This window comes from Hevea brasiliensis, chromosome 1 (assembly GCF_030052815.1).
Source record: "Hevea brasiliensis isolate MT/VB/25A 57/8 chromosome 1, ASM3005281v1, whole genome shotgun sequence".
NCBI lineage: Eukaryota > Viridiplantae > Streptophyta > Magnoliopsida > Malpighiales > Euphorbiaceae > Hevea > Hevea brasiliensis.
In genome coordinates, this window is record NC_079493.1 from 109,579,514 (window position 1) to 109,598,675 (window position 19,162).

At 26.5% G+C, this 19,162-nt stretch overlaps 1 protein-coding gene across 1 annotated transcript; it reads left to right on the plus strand.

Moving 5' to 3' along the window:
- The first annotated feature begins 11,754 nt into the window (after positions 1 to 11,754).
- On the plus strand, positions 11,755 to 14,677 carry LOC110649176 (arginine decarboxylase). The gene has a single exon (XM_021803628.2). It carries the CDS (start codon positions 12,249 to 12,251, stop codon positions 14,421 to 14,423), a length of 2,175 nt encoding a protein of 724 aa, XP_021659320.2. The 5' UTR covers positions 11,755 to 12,248; the 3' UTR covers positions 14,424 to 14,677.
- The last annotated feature ends 4,485 nt before the right edge of the window (positions 14,678 to 19,162 follow it).

Sequence of the window (19,162 nt, forward strand, 5' to 3'; positions counted from 1 at the left end):
ATGGATAACATTCCTTTGAATGCATGGCAGTCTAATTGCCCATTCTTAGGTCACATGGTGAGGCCATATGGATAGTAGTGTTGCTTTATTATGGATGGGAATGATGTCCCAATATCATGAGATCAAGCCTATGTCATTACTCACTACATATATAAGCCTTTTTTTTTTTTAATATTATGGGCCTGTCTCTTATTTTTATTGAAATTACTATCAAGAAAAAATATTTTTTAAAATATGTAATATATTAATAGAAGGGTTTTAAAAATTAATTTAAAATTAATTTTGATATGTTATATTTATAATTAAGAATTACAAAACAATAAAATAATTTTTTTTAATAATTTTTAGATCAGTGAGCTAACATTTTATTTAGATTCTTCCGATTAATGACATTTAAATTATTACCCTATAAGAAATTGTACTTGTATTTTTACTAATAATTTAAACTTTTAACATAATAATAAATGTATAATTTTATAAATTTAAGGCTTGTGGTTAGGAAATTTAAGGCCCAAACAATAAGCAAGCTTTGTGAATTCCAAATGCCAAAATAACCCATAAGCCATCCAAGTGTGACCTATGGCCTAAAGTCATTATGGAAAAAAGGCTTTTCTAAAAATTAAAGAAAAGTTCAAAATGTATTTCAAACAAATGGGCTATTCTGGGTTTGCCAAAAGCTTTAAAGAGACCAATGTTGATATATTATTTTTATTTTTTTTTTTTTAAAAAAAGTTAATTTCTTCTCCACTTGGCCAACACTACACACTAAAAGTAAAAATATACACATTAAAAATAAAAATATCTTTTCTTTTACTATAAAAAAATAAAAATATTTATTATTTTAAACGTGCAACTATTATATAAAATAATTTATTCAGAAAATCATTCTGTTTTATTCAGATTATTTCTAAACATAAATTTTTAATTAATTATTTATGTTTATATTCTTTTTTCTTATAAAAAAATTATGTTATATTAATTTTATGATTCTTATGTTTATAAAAAAAACGTTTAAGTTGTAATCAAAACATTAATATATTGTTGGAGTTAAAAGTCAAAATTCAACCATTGATTTATAAGTCAAACACATGGTCCTCCATTATTGACCTAATAATGATTAATTCTGTTGTATTAATAATAAATAAAATAAATAAATAAATAACAAATAGATTCCACAATGAATTGAATTCGGCGCTTTTTCTTTTTTTTTAAATCTGAATATTCTTAACTTTTTACCTTTTTTAATTTTATCATATATTAATATTTTTTTAATAATAAATTAAAAAAATATTATTAAAATCTGAATCTATCATCTGAATTTATTTTTTAATAATAAATTAATTCAAGTTTAACATTATATATTGCTACTTGACATATATTTATTTTAATCTTGGAAATGTGTAAATAATTCTGAAAATTTTATATTAATTTTGAATTTTGATAAAAAAAATAAAACTAAATTAAAATAGTAACATAAATTTAATTAGGTTGATTTTTTTTATTTTAATTCGACTAAATTCGAGTATCAACTTTGGTTGAGGATCGAGAGTCGTGCACTGCCCTAGCTTCGATGTCCAAAAATCACGGGTCTGTTACAGTCTCTAATGACAAACATGTGAATCTAGCACCGCAATTGCAGAATTGCAGTGAAACTGAGAAAATATTTTTTATTATTTTTATTTAAATTGAATAGAAAAAAGAAATTATAGAAAAAAAAAATATTTTATTTTATAATTTTATTTTTAAAATTTAAGAGTAAAATTATATTTTTATTATTTATAAAATAATTTTTCTTTTAATATTTTTTCTCTTAATTCAAATAAAAAAATAATTTTTATTTTCTCTTTTTTATTTTCCACCCTCCCCCCTAAAAAATTCTCAACTTTACGTGGTCCTATCGACGTAACTGTCTGTGGACAGCTAAAAACTATTTTACAGATCCTCCAGTAGCCGTTGGACATATTCACGTGGGCTTCATATTCAGAGGACACGCCCATATGGGACCCATCGGAATCATTGACTCCGGAAGAACCGCTTGTCTGGTCCCAAGTCGCAGCAGCAACCAAAGAAGATTGGTTGTTTGACTTCTTCAGACCTATCAGAGGCTGCCACTGCAGAAAGCGCCGTTTCCTGCCTTCCACAAAGAACAATATCACATTCCCTTATCTTGTTGTGCTTGAAACACGGTTTATTGTCAAAAGACTAAAATACCCCTTTATCACTATTTTTTTTTAAATTTTCTTAATTAAGGAGTTTATGGGGTCAGAAATAGGGGTGTGTAGTTTTTGGTTTAAATCGAAAAATTGAATCGAATCGATTAATTCGGTTTAATCGGTTCGATTTTAAAATTTAATCAGTTTGGTTCGATTTATAATTTTGATAATTTCGAATTAATCGGTTTGGTTCAGTTATTTTCATAAAAAAATTAAAAAATTGAACCGAACCGAAATTATTAATATATATAGGAAATAAAAAAATCTAATCAAATTGAATCGAACCGAACCGAAATCAAAGAAAATCGAACCGAACCTTAAGATTTTTGAGTTTTGATTTCTAATTTTTTTGTTTTTATGTTTTTATTATTTATATTTAATGTTAAAAATATGAAATTTTATAAATTTCGGTTTGATCGGTTTAAAATCGAACCGAACCGATATTTATCGGTTCAATTCGGTTCGGTTTTCTCTTATCAATCGGTTCAGTTCGGTTTTTAAAATTTTTTATTTTTAATTTTCGGTTTTATCGGTTCAGAACCTAACCGACCGTTTGCACACCCCTAGTCTGAAATGAATCCCAAAATGTTTAATTTTCATTTATATTTATAGAAAAAGTTTAGTTTTAAATTAATAAAAAATTTTAATTTAAACTTAATTCAATTAAAAATAAAAATTTATGTGTTAAATTTATTAATTTCTTGATTTACATTATAAATTAAAAAGTTCAATTTCTTAATTTTCAAATTATATTTTTTGATTTAAAATAAAAAAAATAAGAAGATCAATTTTTTCATTTTCTTTATTTTTGAGTTAAATTGAATTTAAAGTGAAATTTTTGAACTAGTTTAAATTAAAAATTAAAAATGACTAAAATAAATTTTTTTCCATAAGTGTAATAATGAAATTGAGATTTAAATCGAAATAAACCTTATGAAAAACATTTGATATTTTGTAATTAAGCATTTGAAATTTTGAATATAATTTCTAAATAAAAATTTTAATTAAATTCGATCGACTCTGTTAATATATACGGATGAAAAATATCATGTGATTAATAAATAATAATAATAATAATAATAATAAGGTTTACATAAGCAATGACATATTTAGTGACTGCACATTCAAATTTTTACAAACAATGGTCAGAAAACAGAGCCTTTGATGATCCTTAATTCAAATTTGCGCCAATTTTATTTTACAAGCAAGATAAGAAGACATGATTGATTAGTCGCTGGATGCCTAACAGGGACGAAAAATTGTTCGTGTTTGAAATGTTGAAACAAATAATAATGGCAAATGCGATCAAGAAAGGGTTCAAAAAATGTGCCTTTGCCTACGAAAACTACAAGTCTACAACGTGGGCTGATTCATCACCTTCAAGAAAAACAAAAAGTTGTCTTTCATGGGTGGAAAACACATGAACGTATTTGGAAGCACATGGGATGAGATTGTTACCTTGGGCAGCTACGATTAGGGTTGGATCTGGAATTGAATTATAATTGATTTGGTTAAATTTAGAATCGAAACCGATTAATGGGTCAGGTTTGAATTAGATTGAAATCACTTTAAAAGAAGAGTCGTCTTAATCTCTCTTTTCTTAAAACATAAACCGTATCAGACCAAAATTGAAGTTCGACCCAATTTGAAATATTTTCTATTTAAAAAAATTCAAATGTTAAATTGTATCAAATTCAAATCGAGCTGAATTAAAATTGTCTCCAAATTGGAATAGTGGAAATTGAAACCGTTATTAAACTGATTCATGCAATCTGATTCATAACCTTTCAAATCACAACCTAAAATCAGAATGTAATTGAAATTAGTTTGTATGATATCTTATGTTTTTAACGGTATATGATATAATTTTGTGTTTGATAAATGATATATAAAAATATATACCATTTAATTTAAAATTTTAAAATAAGTTTATTAATGAATTATTTATATCATTTTTATGAATTATTTATATTAATGAATTATTTATGTATACCCTTTTGTTTGCATGGCAGAGATAACTGTTTCAACATTTAATTTTTTTAATATTAAAAAAATTAATATAATTTAAATTAATTTATTATGAGCGAAATTAAATTAATAAATTATTAGGAAAACATAGACATATTTAAATTGTAAAATAATAAATGTAAATTATTATTTTAAATATAATATATATTCTATGCTAATAATAGAATTTTAAATTTATGAGTTGTTTTACATATTTGGGTTTCATTTCATTATTTTTAAATTTTCAACAATATTTATATTACATGATTTTTTTATTAAATATTAAATAATAAATACAATTTTATATTATATGAATATATTTTCATTTATTAGACTATAATGTTTTAACTTTTTAATTTTTAGTAATGATATTTTTCAGTTTCAAACTAAGTATGTATGTATGAAATACCGTTAAATCATCTTTTTAACTCATTAAAATATTTTAAAAATTAAGGTTTAAATTTTTAGTAATTTAAAAATTGGGGCTGATTTGCAATGATTCTAATCCATTGCTAATAATAATGAATTTTTCAATTGAATTTTTATTTTATTATAAGTTTAGAATAAAATTATATGAAGTAATACTTTAGCAATGCAATCAAGATAATGTTGTTATTCGGAATAGATTTACATTCATTGCTAAAATTTATTATAAATTGATATCGTGAAAATATTTGAATATAAATTTAGCAATGAATTTCTTAATCCATTGCTATTATCAATGGATTTATAAATTTATTGCTAATTTTACAATAAAATTATAAAATGTATTTCTAATAATAATGAATTTATTAGTCGGTTGTTATTTTTATAAAATTAAAAAAATAATTTTATAAATTTTATTAACGATCATTAAAATTGTTTTATCAATTTAGCAATAGACTCTAAAATTAATAAATTTTAAAATTTATTACTAATTTTATAGAGAAAAAAATCGTCATTAAAAATTAAAAAGTGTATATAATTATAATTAGTAATGAAGTCCGAAATCTATTGCTAATTAGTAATAAATTTTTGGAATTCATTGATATTTTATGGGGAAAAATTTTTACAATTAAAATTTTAGAAATGTATATAATTATAATTAGTAATAAATTCTTAAAAATAAATTTTGGAATTCATTACTATTTTTTAAAAGGAAAAGTAAATTTTAATTTTTAAATTTAGCAATTGATTTAAATTCGTATATATATTTCTTTATATATTTCATTTTCTTTCTTCATATTATTTATTTATTTATTTTCTTTTGTCCATTCCAATCATTCTTCTCTCTTTTTCTATTTTCTTTCTAATTCCATATATTTTTTTTGTTTCTTTTCTTTTATTCTTTTCACTTTATATTGATTTCTATAATCAAAATTTTCCCTTTTATTTCATTTTTTCCATTTCTCTATTTTTTTTAATCTTCATTCATTTTCTAACCAAATCTCTAATTATTTTTCTTCCTTTTCTTTTATTTTCTTCCTTTTTATTTTATTTTTTATCATTAATTTCTTCCATTTTTTTCCTCTAATTCTCTCATCATTTTCTTACTTTTCCTTTCATCTTTTTTCATTTTCTTTTATTATTTTATTCTATTATTTCTCTCATTTTCTCACTTTTTCTATTATTTTCTTTATTTTTATTATTTACCTTTTATTTTCTATTTTCATTAATATAATTTCCCCCAATTCATTTTTTCATCATAATTTTTAAATAATACTTTTTACTCTCAATATAATTTATCTATAATAACTATTAATAAAAATTTATGTATTAGTTAAAATTTATAAATCAATTATATAATATTAAAATTTTAATTTTAATTTTAAAATTCAATATTAAATTAAAAATTTATAATATTAAATAGCAATCAAATTATAAATCAATTACAATTGACAACAAAAGTTCGTTGTTAAATCCGTTGCCAATTGCAACACAAGTTAAAATCCATCAATGAAACTCGTTGCTAATTCACTTTTTTTTTTAGCGGCAAATAATAAATAAACAAAAAAAAATTACACTCAGCTGAAATTTTAGCTTTAAATTGAAATTTAATGACACTTTTTATTATCAAATTGACACTTTTTATTATCAAATTAAGTCAAAGGGCAATCTTTTAACATGTTATTTTAAAATCAAATAATAAATTATTGTGAGTCAATTTCACAGTCTCAATTTTCATGTGCATATACTAGGGAAAAAAAAAATTTCTTTTAGCAAGTTGGGGATTCAATAAATTATTCACATTTTTCCAAGGCTTAGAGCATACTACAATATATAAGGATATATATCCTTATCTCAAATTAATTTAAATAAATGACTATGTCAAATTAATTTAAATATTAATATAATAATAGGTACAAACTACTTACATGATTAAATTCGCCGACCATATATATATCAAAAATATTCAATAGTGTTAACAGAACATATGAGTTGGTCAATAAATGAATTACGCGCTTTACTTTTTAACTTTATTGTCTTTCTACAAATCCAATAAGATAACATTCAAATTTTTAATCTCTTACTGAATCATTTTTTACACTTTATAGAGCACAATTCTTTAAAAAAAAAAATTATTAATAAAAATACATAATAACTCATTAAAAAAAGAAAATACAATAAAAACACACTCAAGATCTATAAAATAAAGAGACATTTGAGCATTTATTCGCTTAAAATCATATCTTATGGGTTATATTTAGAGTTTGTTATAAATAGATACAATTTAAGAGTTATTAAAAAAATATATATATAAAATAACAGTAAAAGGAAGAGAATGAGTTGTATCCGATAAAATATCGATGAATGGTCATTGAAAAAGAAAATTAAAGAGAGAAAATGAGAGAAAAGAGAGGAAATGAGAAGAAAAGGAGGAGAAGTGTTAGACACATTCAATCCCACGTCAACAAATCAATAACAATGAGTTGCGGGTAAAACATGAATGATGTCTTCTCAATACTTAGTCTTTTGCAGTGCACATGAATCACATAGGTCCACTTAGTCTTCCACTTTAAATCATCATTTATTTGAATTGTCCTTTCCTATTAGTAGTTTTATTCTAATTTAAGATATGCTTTGACCTTTACACCCCTTACCCACCACCCCCCACCCCCACAACATCATTTCTCTTTTGCTACATTAATAATATTCCTTTTAAATTCTTTCAAAGGGGATTGCGTACATGAGCATGACACGTTGATTAGGAATTTATATTCACTTTATTTGAATTTTAATTAAATTTTATGAATAATTTAATTTAATATTTAAAATAAATTTATGTTTAATTTTTAATTAAGAATAGTTTAATTTAAGCATGGAAAATTTATGTTTCATTCAATTTTTTTGGTTCAATGAATTGAATATAACGTGTGAGGGTTAAATGGTATTATATATTATAAGGTCATTGTTGTCTATTAGGATATGGCTGATGAAGCAAGTTTCTGCTTCTGGAGATGCAGCGCCCCCAAATAGCGCCAAATCTGGTGGACGGTAGCTAGAAGTGCGAAGGGATAAAGGAGAAATGTGTAATTTTGCTGAAGAGCAATACGCAAGCTATGGCGTTGCAGTGGAAGGACTTTTTGACGCTTCTTCTACTGCCGACGCTCGATGAACCTATCCCAGATAGCATCTTAAGCTGAGCACAACACTTGCTTAGTAATTTGAATCAATGCTTCTTTCGGTAACCAATCACATTTTCCTCTTTTATAAATTGATGACTAGGTGCCTTGTTTGCTTTATTATCCAAGCTATTCGAGGGTTTACGCTATGTTTAATATATTTCTAAATGTATTATTGCTATGCAATCAAGTCTAATTGGAGAGAGAGAAGTGAGAAGGGGCTGTCGGGTCAAGTTGTTGACCCGCCATACTCGTCTTCTTCTTTTGTTTCTTCTTTACAATGGGCATTGCCTCCTTTAGTTTCAACTCAATTCAACTAAACTTTTATCCAAAAAATTTGGGGTCGGCTATATAGTTTCTCTTTTTTCACTCTAAACGATTTTAGGTTAAATCTTCGAAAATGTGTAATATTTCTAGGTCATGTTATACTACTCTACTCTAAGTCAGTTTAGGTCTACCTCTACTTTTCTTTCTATCATCTACTCTAATGTGCTCTACTGGTCTAACTGGAGCCTCCGTATGTCTACGCATTAAATGACGGGAGAGTATTTGAAAATTTTTAATTTTTTTAATACATTAAAATCCAATTAAAAAGTTTATTTGCGAATATTTAAACTCTGTTTGTTTCACAAAAAATATTGTCCTGAAAATATTTTTCGTATTTTTTTGTGTTTGAGGGCATTTAAGAAAGAAAGTCATTTTCTATTTTCTAAATATTAAAAATTCTATTAAAATGTGAACACATGTATACAACATGAAATAAATAAATATCATTAATTTAACATTACAAGCAAACTACATAAAATTTTTTCATAGAAAATATTTTGCATATACAAGTCATTTTTTGTGAAATAAATAGAGTCTTAACTAATTTTTATAGTCTTTTAAATTTTATTATGTATTTTACTTTTATTTTTTAATTTTAATTTATTACTAAAAAATTTATAAATTTTAATTTTATTTTATTAAAAATCCCTCTAATATGCAATAAAAGGTTTTCATATTAAAGAATTTTTCTAAACTATAGTTTGACGTCTATAAATACAATTTTAGATCAATAAAGAATAAATTATTTTTTTTTCTAAAAAGTAGATTATTGCAATGATATTGGTATTTTTATGATAAATACAGATGAGCAGAGAAAAATAGATAAAAAAAAAATTTAACTTAAAAATTTATTATAATAAATTAAAATTTGAAAATTTTTTAGTGATAAATTAAAATTAAAGAATGAAAATAAAATAGGAGTCAAAGTTTAGGGACCACTATAAAAATTACTCGTGAGTATTTAGATTTAATAATGTTGTTATAGTCAAATTTTAAGAGGAAATAATTGGAAAGTCCTGTTAGGACATTTTGCATGGGTACCAGCAGACGCAGAGTCGTTGTTGGACTTGATTACGTGTGGGGCGCGCGTCAAAAATCAAGAGCTTGTCGGAGGGGTTAACTTGTCATTTTATTTTTTCCTTTTTTAAAAAGAAAAACAAAATGAAGCGTCAAAGTTGAAGATTCTCTCGGGGATAAGATCCATCGATTTAACTATCACCTCATCAGTTCTCCATCCACCTCTCCTCTCCTATCTTCTCTTCACTTCTCTTTTTCTCGTGATATTTTCATTCGCTCGTCTCAATTCCTTTAAAAATTACAACTGAAATTTAAGAATTTTTTTTTTTATTGAATCCTCGCTAAATTTAATTAATTAATATAATTTAATTAATTTTTTTTTCACTTTTTGTATGATTTTTTTTCACTTTTTGTATGATTTTTTTTTTCCAAACAAGGAGGGACTTTACCTTTCACAATCAAATCTATTTGGGTGTCAAATAAATCATTAATATTGTCTGTATTTAAATTTGTGATTTCCAGCTGTGAGGCATTTATTCGACATAATATCTATTTCAACAATTATAAAAAAAATATATAAGTATTTCAAAACAATATTTTTAAGAATATATACAAATCCTGTCTGTAGGATTTTTTTTAACAGCAGATAGTCAATTTCGTTTTATATTTTTAAAAATATTTAATTTAATTTAATTTATTTTTTTATGCCGTGAAAGTATATAAATTATAAAGTAATAAGATAAATATGTAAAATACAAACCCACAAAAAAATTATTTATAATAAATATAATAATTAATCATCTCTCTATTAGATATAAATCAATAAATTTATTATAATATCTTCAATTATAATAAAAAATAATCTTTTCTTCTTGATTTATACACTTTCTCCACTTTAAATTAAAGCTTCCTTTTCATGAGACTGCAATAGATAAGAGTTCATCATTAATAGATAGAGGTAAATCTTCAGTAATTAGTAATTCTCTCTCTATAATGGGTGACAACTCATTCTCATGGGCGAAACCACTTTTCATGGCCTAAACCTCTCTCTATGAGTAAAGTTAAATAATTTTTTTATCATTCTTTTATTTGTAGTACTAATTTTCTTAATCTTATTAAAAATTTTACTTAATTGAGGAATAATAATAAAATAAAAACTCTGCTCTATTTATAAGATATATATATTTCCCTTACTGAAATTAGAAAAAGATTATCAATTAATATTTTGAGTCATAAATTTGATATATTTAAATTAATTTAAAAAATTTTAATTTAAACTTTATTTAATTTAAAAATTAAAATATATAAACTAAAATTTTTAATTAATTAATTAATTTAAATAAAAAATAAAAAAAATCATGTGATTTAAAAGCAAATATAATATCGTTTTCACTATATTTCATAAAAAAAAATTAAATATATAGCAGACTGAATATTTAAATTATAAATTCATCAAATTTCATGCCGTTGTTTAAAATATATTTTTATTAATAGATAAAATGTTTTGGATTCTAATCTCTGATTAATGATTGTCAATTGTAGTTTTACACTCAACTTGGGAGGAGTAGGCACGTGTCAACACGTGGAAAGAAGAGTGGAAGACCAAATGCAGTGCAATGTTTTTGACCAAGGACGAACCAATGAGATAGAGGGAGGGCACGTGACAGCCACGTGGAATAAAAATATAAAATTTTAAGTCGCTTTGTTTTCACTTTTCATATTAAACGCCTACCGTATAAATTAAATTATAAAATCGTAATTCTATATAATAAATTTTCAATTTATAAAAATAAATAAAATCAATTAAATTTAGAAAAAAATAATTATCTTTGAGAGAAAAATGAAATTAATTTATTTATAAATTGAAAAATAAATTTTAAATCTAATATTAATTAAATATCTTAATAAAATTAAATTATTATTTTGATTCTAGGAAATTATATTTTATATAATTTCTCCAATAGCACGGCAGAATCTTCCGTGAAAGACGAGTAGGGAGCGCAACGAACAAATTTTCTACGAGGCAAAATCGCGTCCGTTGATGGGAAGCCACATCATCACCATGAAGCTTCCTGCCACTTTCCTTTTAAAATATCACACGATATATTCATGCCGATATTTAAACCTAACCTCATTTTCTCGCTGCTTCCAGGCTGCAACTGGAGCGAGGAAGCCTCGGGAGAGAAATACTCAAACCGCGTACAGTAAAGGTTTGGTAAATTAGTAATAACAAAAATTAAATATAAAAATAATTATTAATTAAAAAAACTTGATAATTATAATATTTTAAAACTCACTCATATATATATATATATATATATATATATATATATATATATATATATATATATATAAATTTATTAGTAAAAAAACTTGTATACAATTGTAGAAGTATTGTATAATTTCCGATCCTGAAGACTCCAGAGCCACGCGGCAACTCGACGCTGATTAATTTTTATCCAGGGAATCTATGAAAATTTGAAGAGAAAAACACGAGAAATTGAAAAAGATATTTATGGAGACCGAAAAAGGGCCCACACGCCCAACCAGGCTTCCTCATCTTCACCTATATAAAGCACCTTCGCCATTCATGCAATTCTCGCCAAGTTTTACCTTTGTGAGACGTCTTCTTTGAAGAAAACACCAAACCCTAGTTCTTTCGATCTTTAATCTCTATCCATTCTTCTTTCCGTTACTTTCCCTCATTATCCTTCTTTTTCCCGGAAAATTCTCATATCTTTCTCTCTCTTTCTCTTGTGTACCTTTCGTTCCTTAGATCTGCATGGTGTGGGGTTATTTCGGTGCATAGAATCTGCTTGATTTCAATTTTCTAGGATTGGATTAAGAGTTGTCGTTTTGGGAAAAATTCTTCTGGGGGATCGGAGTGGGGATTAGAGAGAAGAGTAGATTAAAGAGAGAGGGTTGGGTCCAGTCTCAATAGATCTTCTACTGCTTCTTTTGAGGGGGTAGCCGGGGCCTCGGCCTCGGCGGGTTTTAAAGCCCCCACCTTCACAAACTGAAAAGAAGAAAATCATAATCCTAACCCTAACTTTTTAACAAATACAGATCGTTGCGGAAGAGGATGCCGGCCCTGGCTTGCTGCGTAGATGCTGCCGTTGCGCCTCCCGGCTACGCTTTCGATGCCGGGGGTGGCTCCCTTCCGTCGCCGGTCCCTTTTTCCGACATAACTCCGGCACCAACCAACCCCACTGGCTGCATCGAAAACTCTCCTTCCCATTGGTCACCTTCCCTCTCCTCTGCACTCTACAAGATCGACGCTTGGGGAGCTCCTTACTTTTCTGTCAACTCCTCCGGCAACATAGCCGTTCGTCCTTATGGGGCTGACACCCTGCCTCATCAAGAAATTGATCTCTTGAAGATCGTGAGAAAAGTTTCAGATCAGAAATCCATGGGCGGTCTTGGCTTGCAGCTGCCCCTTATTGTTCGCTTGCCTGATGTGCTCAAAAACCGCCTCGAGTCTCTGCAATCAGCTTTCAATTTTGCAATCCAGTCTCAGTGCTACGAGGCTCATTACCAAGGCGTTTATCCTGTTAAATGTAACCAGGACCGTTTCGTTGTTGAGGATATCGTGAGATTTGGATCTCCATTCCGGTTCGGATTGGAGGCCGGGTCGAAACCGGAACTCCTTTTGGCTATGAGCTGCTTGTGCAAGGGAAATCCAGAAGCTCTCCTTGTTTGTAATGGATTCAAAGATGGAGAGTACATTTCACTGGCATTACTCGCTAGAAAACTGGCTTTTAACACAGTGATTGTGCTTGAGCAAGAAGAAGAGCTTGATTTGGTTCTGGGATTGAGCAAGCAAATGTCTGTCAGGCCCGTGATTGCAGTGCGAGCCAAGCTGAGAACCAAACATTCGGGCCATTTCGGGTCCACCTCGGGCGAGAAAGGGAAATTTGGGTTAACCACGACCCAGATTTTACGGGTTGTGAAGAAGCTTGACGAAGCAGGAATGCTTGATTGTCTCCAGTTGCTGCATTTCCATATTGGATCTCAAATTCCTTCTACTGCCTTACTCGCTGATGGTGTAGGTGAGGCTGCACAGATCTACTGCGAATTAGTCCGTCTCGGTGCCCACATGAAAGTCCTCGACATTGGAGGTGGGTTGGGCATCGACTACGACGGATCCAAATCTGGTAGTTCGGATCTATCTGTGGCTTATGGACTCGAAGAGTATTCTCTGGCTGTTGTGCAAGCTGTTAAGCTTGTTTGTGACCGTAGGAACATTAAGCACCCTGTGCTTTGTAGCGAGAGTGGCCGCGCTATTGTTTCTCATCACTCCATCTTGATATTTGAGGCTGTATCTGCAAGCGTATCTACTGCTGCATCAATGACTCCCACTGGGTTACAATATTTTATAGAGGGGCTTACAGGGGATGCCCTTTCGGATTACAGAAATTTATCAGCCGCAGTGGTGAGAGGCGAGTATGACACCTGCTTGCTCTATGCTGAGCAATTGAAACAAAAATGTGTTGATCAGTTCAAAGAAGGAAATATTGGTATGGAGCAATTAGCTGCTGTTGATGGGTTTTGTGAACTGGTGGGTAAAGTAATTGGGTTATCGGAGCCAATTCGCACTTACCATGTCAATCTGTCAGTTTTCACCTCAATTCCGGATTTTTGGGGGATTGGCCAATTGTTTCCTATCGTTCCAATTCATCGACTAGATCACAGGCCTGCGGTGAGAGGGATTTTGTCTGATTTAACATGTGACAGTGATGGGAAGATTGACAAATTCATTGGCGGCGAGTCAAGTTTGCCGCTGCATGAAATTGAAGGCGGTGGGCGGTACTACTTGGGGATGTTTTTGGGCGGGGCTTACGAGGAGGCGGTCGGTGGAGTTCACAACCTGTTCGGTGGGCCCAGTGTTGTGCGGGTTTTGCAGAGTGATGGACCGCACAGCTTTGCGGTGACTGCAGCCGTGCCTGGCCCGTCTTGTGGTGATGTCCTCCGGGTTATGCAGCACGAGCCTGAGCTCATGTTCGAGACCCTCAAGCACCGTGCCGAAGAACTTTGCCTCCATGACGAAGACAGTGACGATGGCTGCGAGAGTGATCATGGTATGGGCAATGCTGCATTAGCTAGCAGCCTTGCTCGCTCCTTCCACAACATGCCTTACCTTGTGGGATCATGTTCACTGACTGCTTTGAATAATGGTGGTTTATACTATGGCAACGAGGACGCTGCTGATGTTGCTGGTGGTGATGAAGAGCAGTGGTCCTCCTATTGCTGTGCTTGAGTTTTTAATTAATTAGCTACATCACTTATATTTACCGTGTATGGTTGGTTTTGTGCTAGAGTGGTAATTTTTTACTTTTTGTTGATTCCCATTTTGATGCTGGACTATCTTTTCTTTGGCCTTTTTGAGCAGAAAGAGGGATTGTGGGAAACCGAATAATTCACCCTACCCGTTTGTAAATTCGGTTGTTCCCTCTTCTTTTATTGTAGATTTTTCGAGTTTTTAGTTCAATTGGTGCCTTTGTTCCATGCGTATATTCTTTTCAGTTTTTGAGATTGCGAAGTCGATGTTCTACTGGTGGCCTTTTTTTTATAATTTTTTTCCCGACTTCTGATCTTGTGTAGGCCCTCTCTCTATTTAGTGGTTAGATTGTAGTATTTTATAATTTTTAATGTGAGATGGGTTTGTCTTCGGTGGAAAAAGCTAGATAACCAGATTCTGAAATCATGTTTTTGTGGGTCTTTTTGTCTTACTGTTTTTTGATCTATTTGTTATTATTGTTAAAATTATTGTTAAAAAAAATATTTTTTTAAATATATTAATTAAATAATATTAAAAAATAATTAAAAATTAAATTTAATTAATTTTAATTATAAAAATATTAAAATAATAAAATAATTTTTTTAATTATTTTTTTTGATAAAAATTTTAAAAAATATTTTTATTTAAAAAAATAATTTTAGACTTTAAAATTTAATGTTAAACAGGGCTTTTGTCTCGGGGAGGTTAACAGCGTTTGGCACGACGATTGGACTTACCTTCAACTAAAGGGCGTTGCAATTTGACCTATCAATCGCTTGAATCAGTCAATAATTACTCGTATTTATCGGTTCATACTTGGTAAGCATGACCCATTAAAAGAAATGATGTAATTTTGTAGCGCTAGAGTTTTCTTCACGTAGTGTATGCTTTCTTCGAGGGGCTTCTCTCATTTAGTCGTGTTTTGTTGACCACAATTTTTTTGGCTTCTAGCTTAGCCTCATGGCATCTTGTGGTCTAAATTTGGATGTGGTGTGGTGTTAGTTGTGTGGAATATGCTAGCGGTTGCATGTGATACACAAATAATGCCATTGTAATTGCATTTGATTTGCAATTTGTAAAATAGGGCAAATGAACATTAAGGTCAATCTTTCTATAACTTGTGATACCTTCCACGAAACAAAGACTTAAAATTATGTGTGTATGAATACAATTCAATAAGAGGGTATATGCTTCCTATAATTCACATTGGACTTGCTACTTTGGTTTAATGCATTATATAAGATCTTGTGGAATGAGCACATATATCAGGCTGAGTTAAAGGAAAATTAATCGAATGCAGGACAGCAGAGGTTAAATATGCACATTTGATTTTATTCGCAGTTATTGTGCTGGAAAAAAACTTGATGCCTATGGATTAAAAATGCATCATTGAACTCTACATTGAATTCAATAAAATTTAATATTAGCTTCCCCTTCTAGTTCCATTCATTTTTCTTCTCTCATTGCTCAGTTCTCCGGCAATTTTCTAAAGGGTGACGACTAGAAAAAAAATTTATCAAAAGGGAGTGATTTCAAAATTATTTATTAAAATGAGTTATTTTAACTGATATGAAGGAGAGAGAGAGCTGATCGCTAGTATAGGCAGCGTTCAGCAAATAAATTTTTTTTTTAAAAAATACAATTGTTGAAAAAGTAGCTAAACACTACTTAAAATTATATCTGGCTATTAGACACTACTTTAAAAAACATCCAACTACTTTTTAATCCTTAAAAATATGTATTAATTACTTTAAGGCCCCTAATTTATTTTTAATTATAAAATCATCCATATATTTTATAAAATAACTCTAAATATTATAAATATTTACAAATAAGCCCTTATATTTTTATACTTAATAAACATATTAATTTGTAAAATTAAAAATTAATATTTCTTGTATATAAAAAATTTAAAAATTGTACATAAAATTAATAACTATATAATATAAAAAATTTTAAAATACAAATATTATTTATATGTGAAAGAGCATTAATATTTATTTAGCAAATTAATAAAATTGGTATAGTAAATGAATTATATTAAATATTTTATAAATATTTAAAAATTGGTATTATTTAGTATTTATTAATTTAACAAAATATTAAATTATGATAAATATTATTAATATGAATTAATAAAAACTATGAATAAATAATTTTTGAAATAAATTATTTAAAGATAAATAAAATAACTTATAAATATTAAATTAATATTTGTGAAATATGAAATTAAAAAATCAAAATAAATAAAATAATAAAAGTAATATATAAATATTTTAAATATAGTTTCAATATTTAATAACGTATATAATAAATAGTTTTAATAATTATTAATCAATCGAATTATATGGAAAGAAAAACTTGATAATTAGATAATAAAATAAATAAATATTTGCATTAATTATCTTAATATATATTAAGATTTAGTTATTTTTTGAATAAATAAATAAAGGGACACAATTAACATAAGAAATTATTTATTGAAAAAATTAAATAAAAATATAAAAAGTTAGACAAATAATTTGAACAAACCTATAATATCATAGAGAATATTACTAGTACAGTAGGTGGCATGATGTTTTTGCATATTATAACATGAAAAAAAACAATCAAGTTATGGCACTTGATTATATTTTTTAAATTTATTTTATTTATTTTATCATTTATATTTTTACTAATTAAATAGATTTTTACTAAAATATTTATATATTATTTATATTATTTTTTTCCTAAGTTGCCACCTTTTAGAGTAAAACCTGAAAATTTATAAAAATTCACCTGAAATTCGATTAAGAATTTTTTTTTTTTAAATCAGATTTTATCAAATTTATATATATTAAAAGTTATAAGATAATTCAATCTTTTGTAATTGTGAGACTTCATTGAGCTACCCCTGATCTCAAAATTTTAATGTAAATTCTAAATGTTATATAATTTAAATTCTCCATAAGATTATGATATTATTCAGACTTGATAAATTATAAATTAAAGAAATAATATATATATATATATATATATATATATATTACTTGTATTATTTTATTAATTTTGAATTAATTTATTTCAACAATTATTTATTCATATCTTTTTTATTAATCCATATTCATGATATTTATCATAATTTAATAATTTATTTAATTAATAAATACTAAATAATATCAATTTTCAAATATTTATAAAATATTTAATATAATTCACTCATTATACTAATTTTATTAATTTGCTAAATAATTATCAATGCTCTTTTACATATAAATAATATTTGCATTTTTAAATTTTTTATATTATATAGTTATTAATTTTATGTAAATTTTTAAATTTTTTATATAAATATTTGCATTTTTAAATTTTTTATATAAATATTTTTTATATAAATATTGCATTTTTAAATTTTTAAAAGTTATTTATATTTTTATAAATATTTTTAAATTTTTTATATACAATAAATATTAATTATTAATTTTACAAGTTAATCTATTTATTAATTATAAAAATATAAGGACTTATTTATAAATAGTTATAATATTTAAGATTATTTAATAAAATATATGAATTATTTTATAATTAAAAAAATTTTAAAATAATTAATACATATTTTTAAAAATTAAAAAATAATTAAATGCTTTTTAAAACAGTATCTAATAATTAAATACAAATCTAAATAATAACTATTTTTTTAATAATTATATATATATTTTTTAATTTTTATTTACTGAATGCTATTTATAACAACTCTCTCTCTCTCTCTCTTTTACATTGGAAAAATGCCCTCAGTCTCTTATTTTGAGCTGAGTTGTTAATTTCAGACGATAGGTCTTAAAAAGAGTGGGATATTATATAATATCTTATGCTGTTGTGCCCCTGAACTTGGCACTAACAAAAAGAAAAGAAAAGTGATAGAATTTTTTTTTTTTTTTTTTAACGGCCAAGAAAGATGAGCTTTACTTATGCTTGTTTTATTGGCTGTTGTTTGTTTGTCTGCTATATTAACATTTTCTTCAAGAAATTGAGGACGACTTTTCTTCTATTTGCATGGTCATAAAATAACCCTCTAGCTTTACTCTTCTGTGCATGCTTATTGAACCCCGAATTGGATTGATCAGTCGATTTAATTGAAAACTGAAATATCATTTGGTCTAATTTTAAAAAATTAATATATATATATATATGGTGTTAATAATTTATTTTATTAGTATATTAATTTAAATTATTAAATTATTTTTTTAATTTATTATCTTTTATGAAGTAAAAACTATATAAAAATTTCCTCCATTTATTGTATTCTATCATTTTGATGTATTAATATTTTATTTTTTATTGATATGAAATAATTTATTATTATAAAATTATAATTGTAATTATCTTTTATTATAAATAATTGAATATTATTATTTAAAATTTTGAATAAAATTTAAATTACTTTTAAAAATATTTACATATTAAAATTTAATTAAATTTATTTTAATAGTTATTTATGAAAAAAATAAAAATGCTAATTATAATAAAATATTATTATTAATTTTATAATATAATTTAATAATATATCAATTAAATTTTTAGCAATCTATTCAATCTTAAACTTTTAATTTTATATTTTCATCGATTTTTGCTGAATTTAAAAATCTTGATTTTAGATGTCAATTTTATGGTTTTCTTCAGAAGAAATCATTTATAAAAAAAAAATTATTTGCATTAAATAGAATTTTTATTTATTAAAA

Excerpts from the sequence above, each read along its gene's own strand:
- LOC110649176 (XM_021803628.2), top strand. The coding sequence starts at position 12,249 with ATGCCGGCCCTGGCTTGCTGCGTAGATGCTGCCGTTGCGCCTCCCGGC.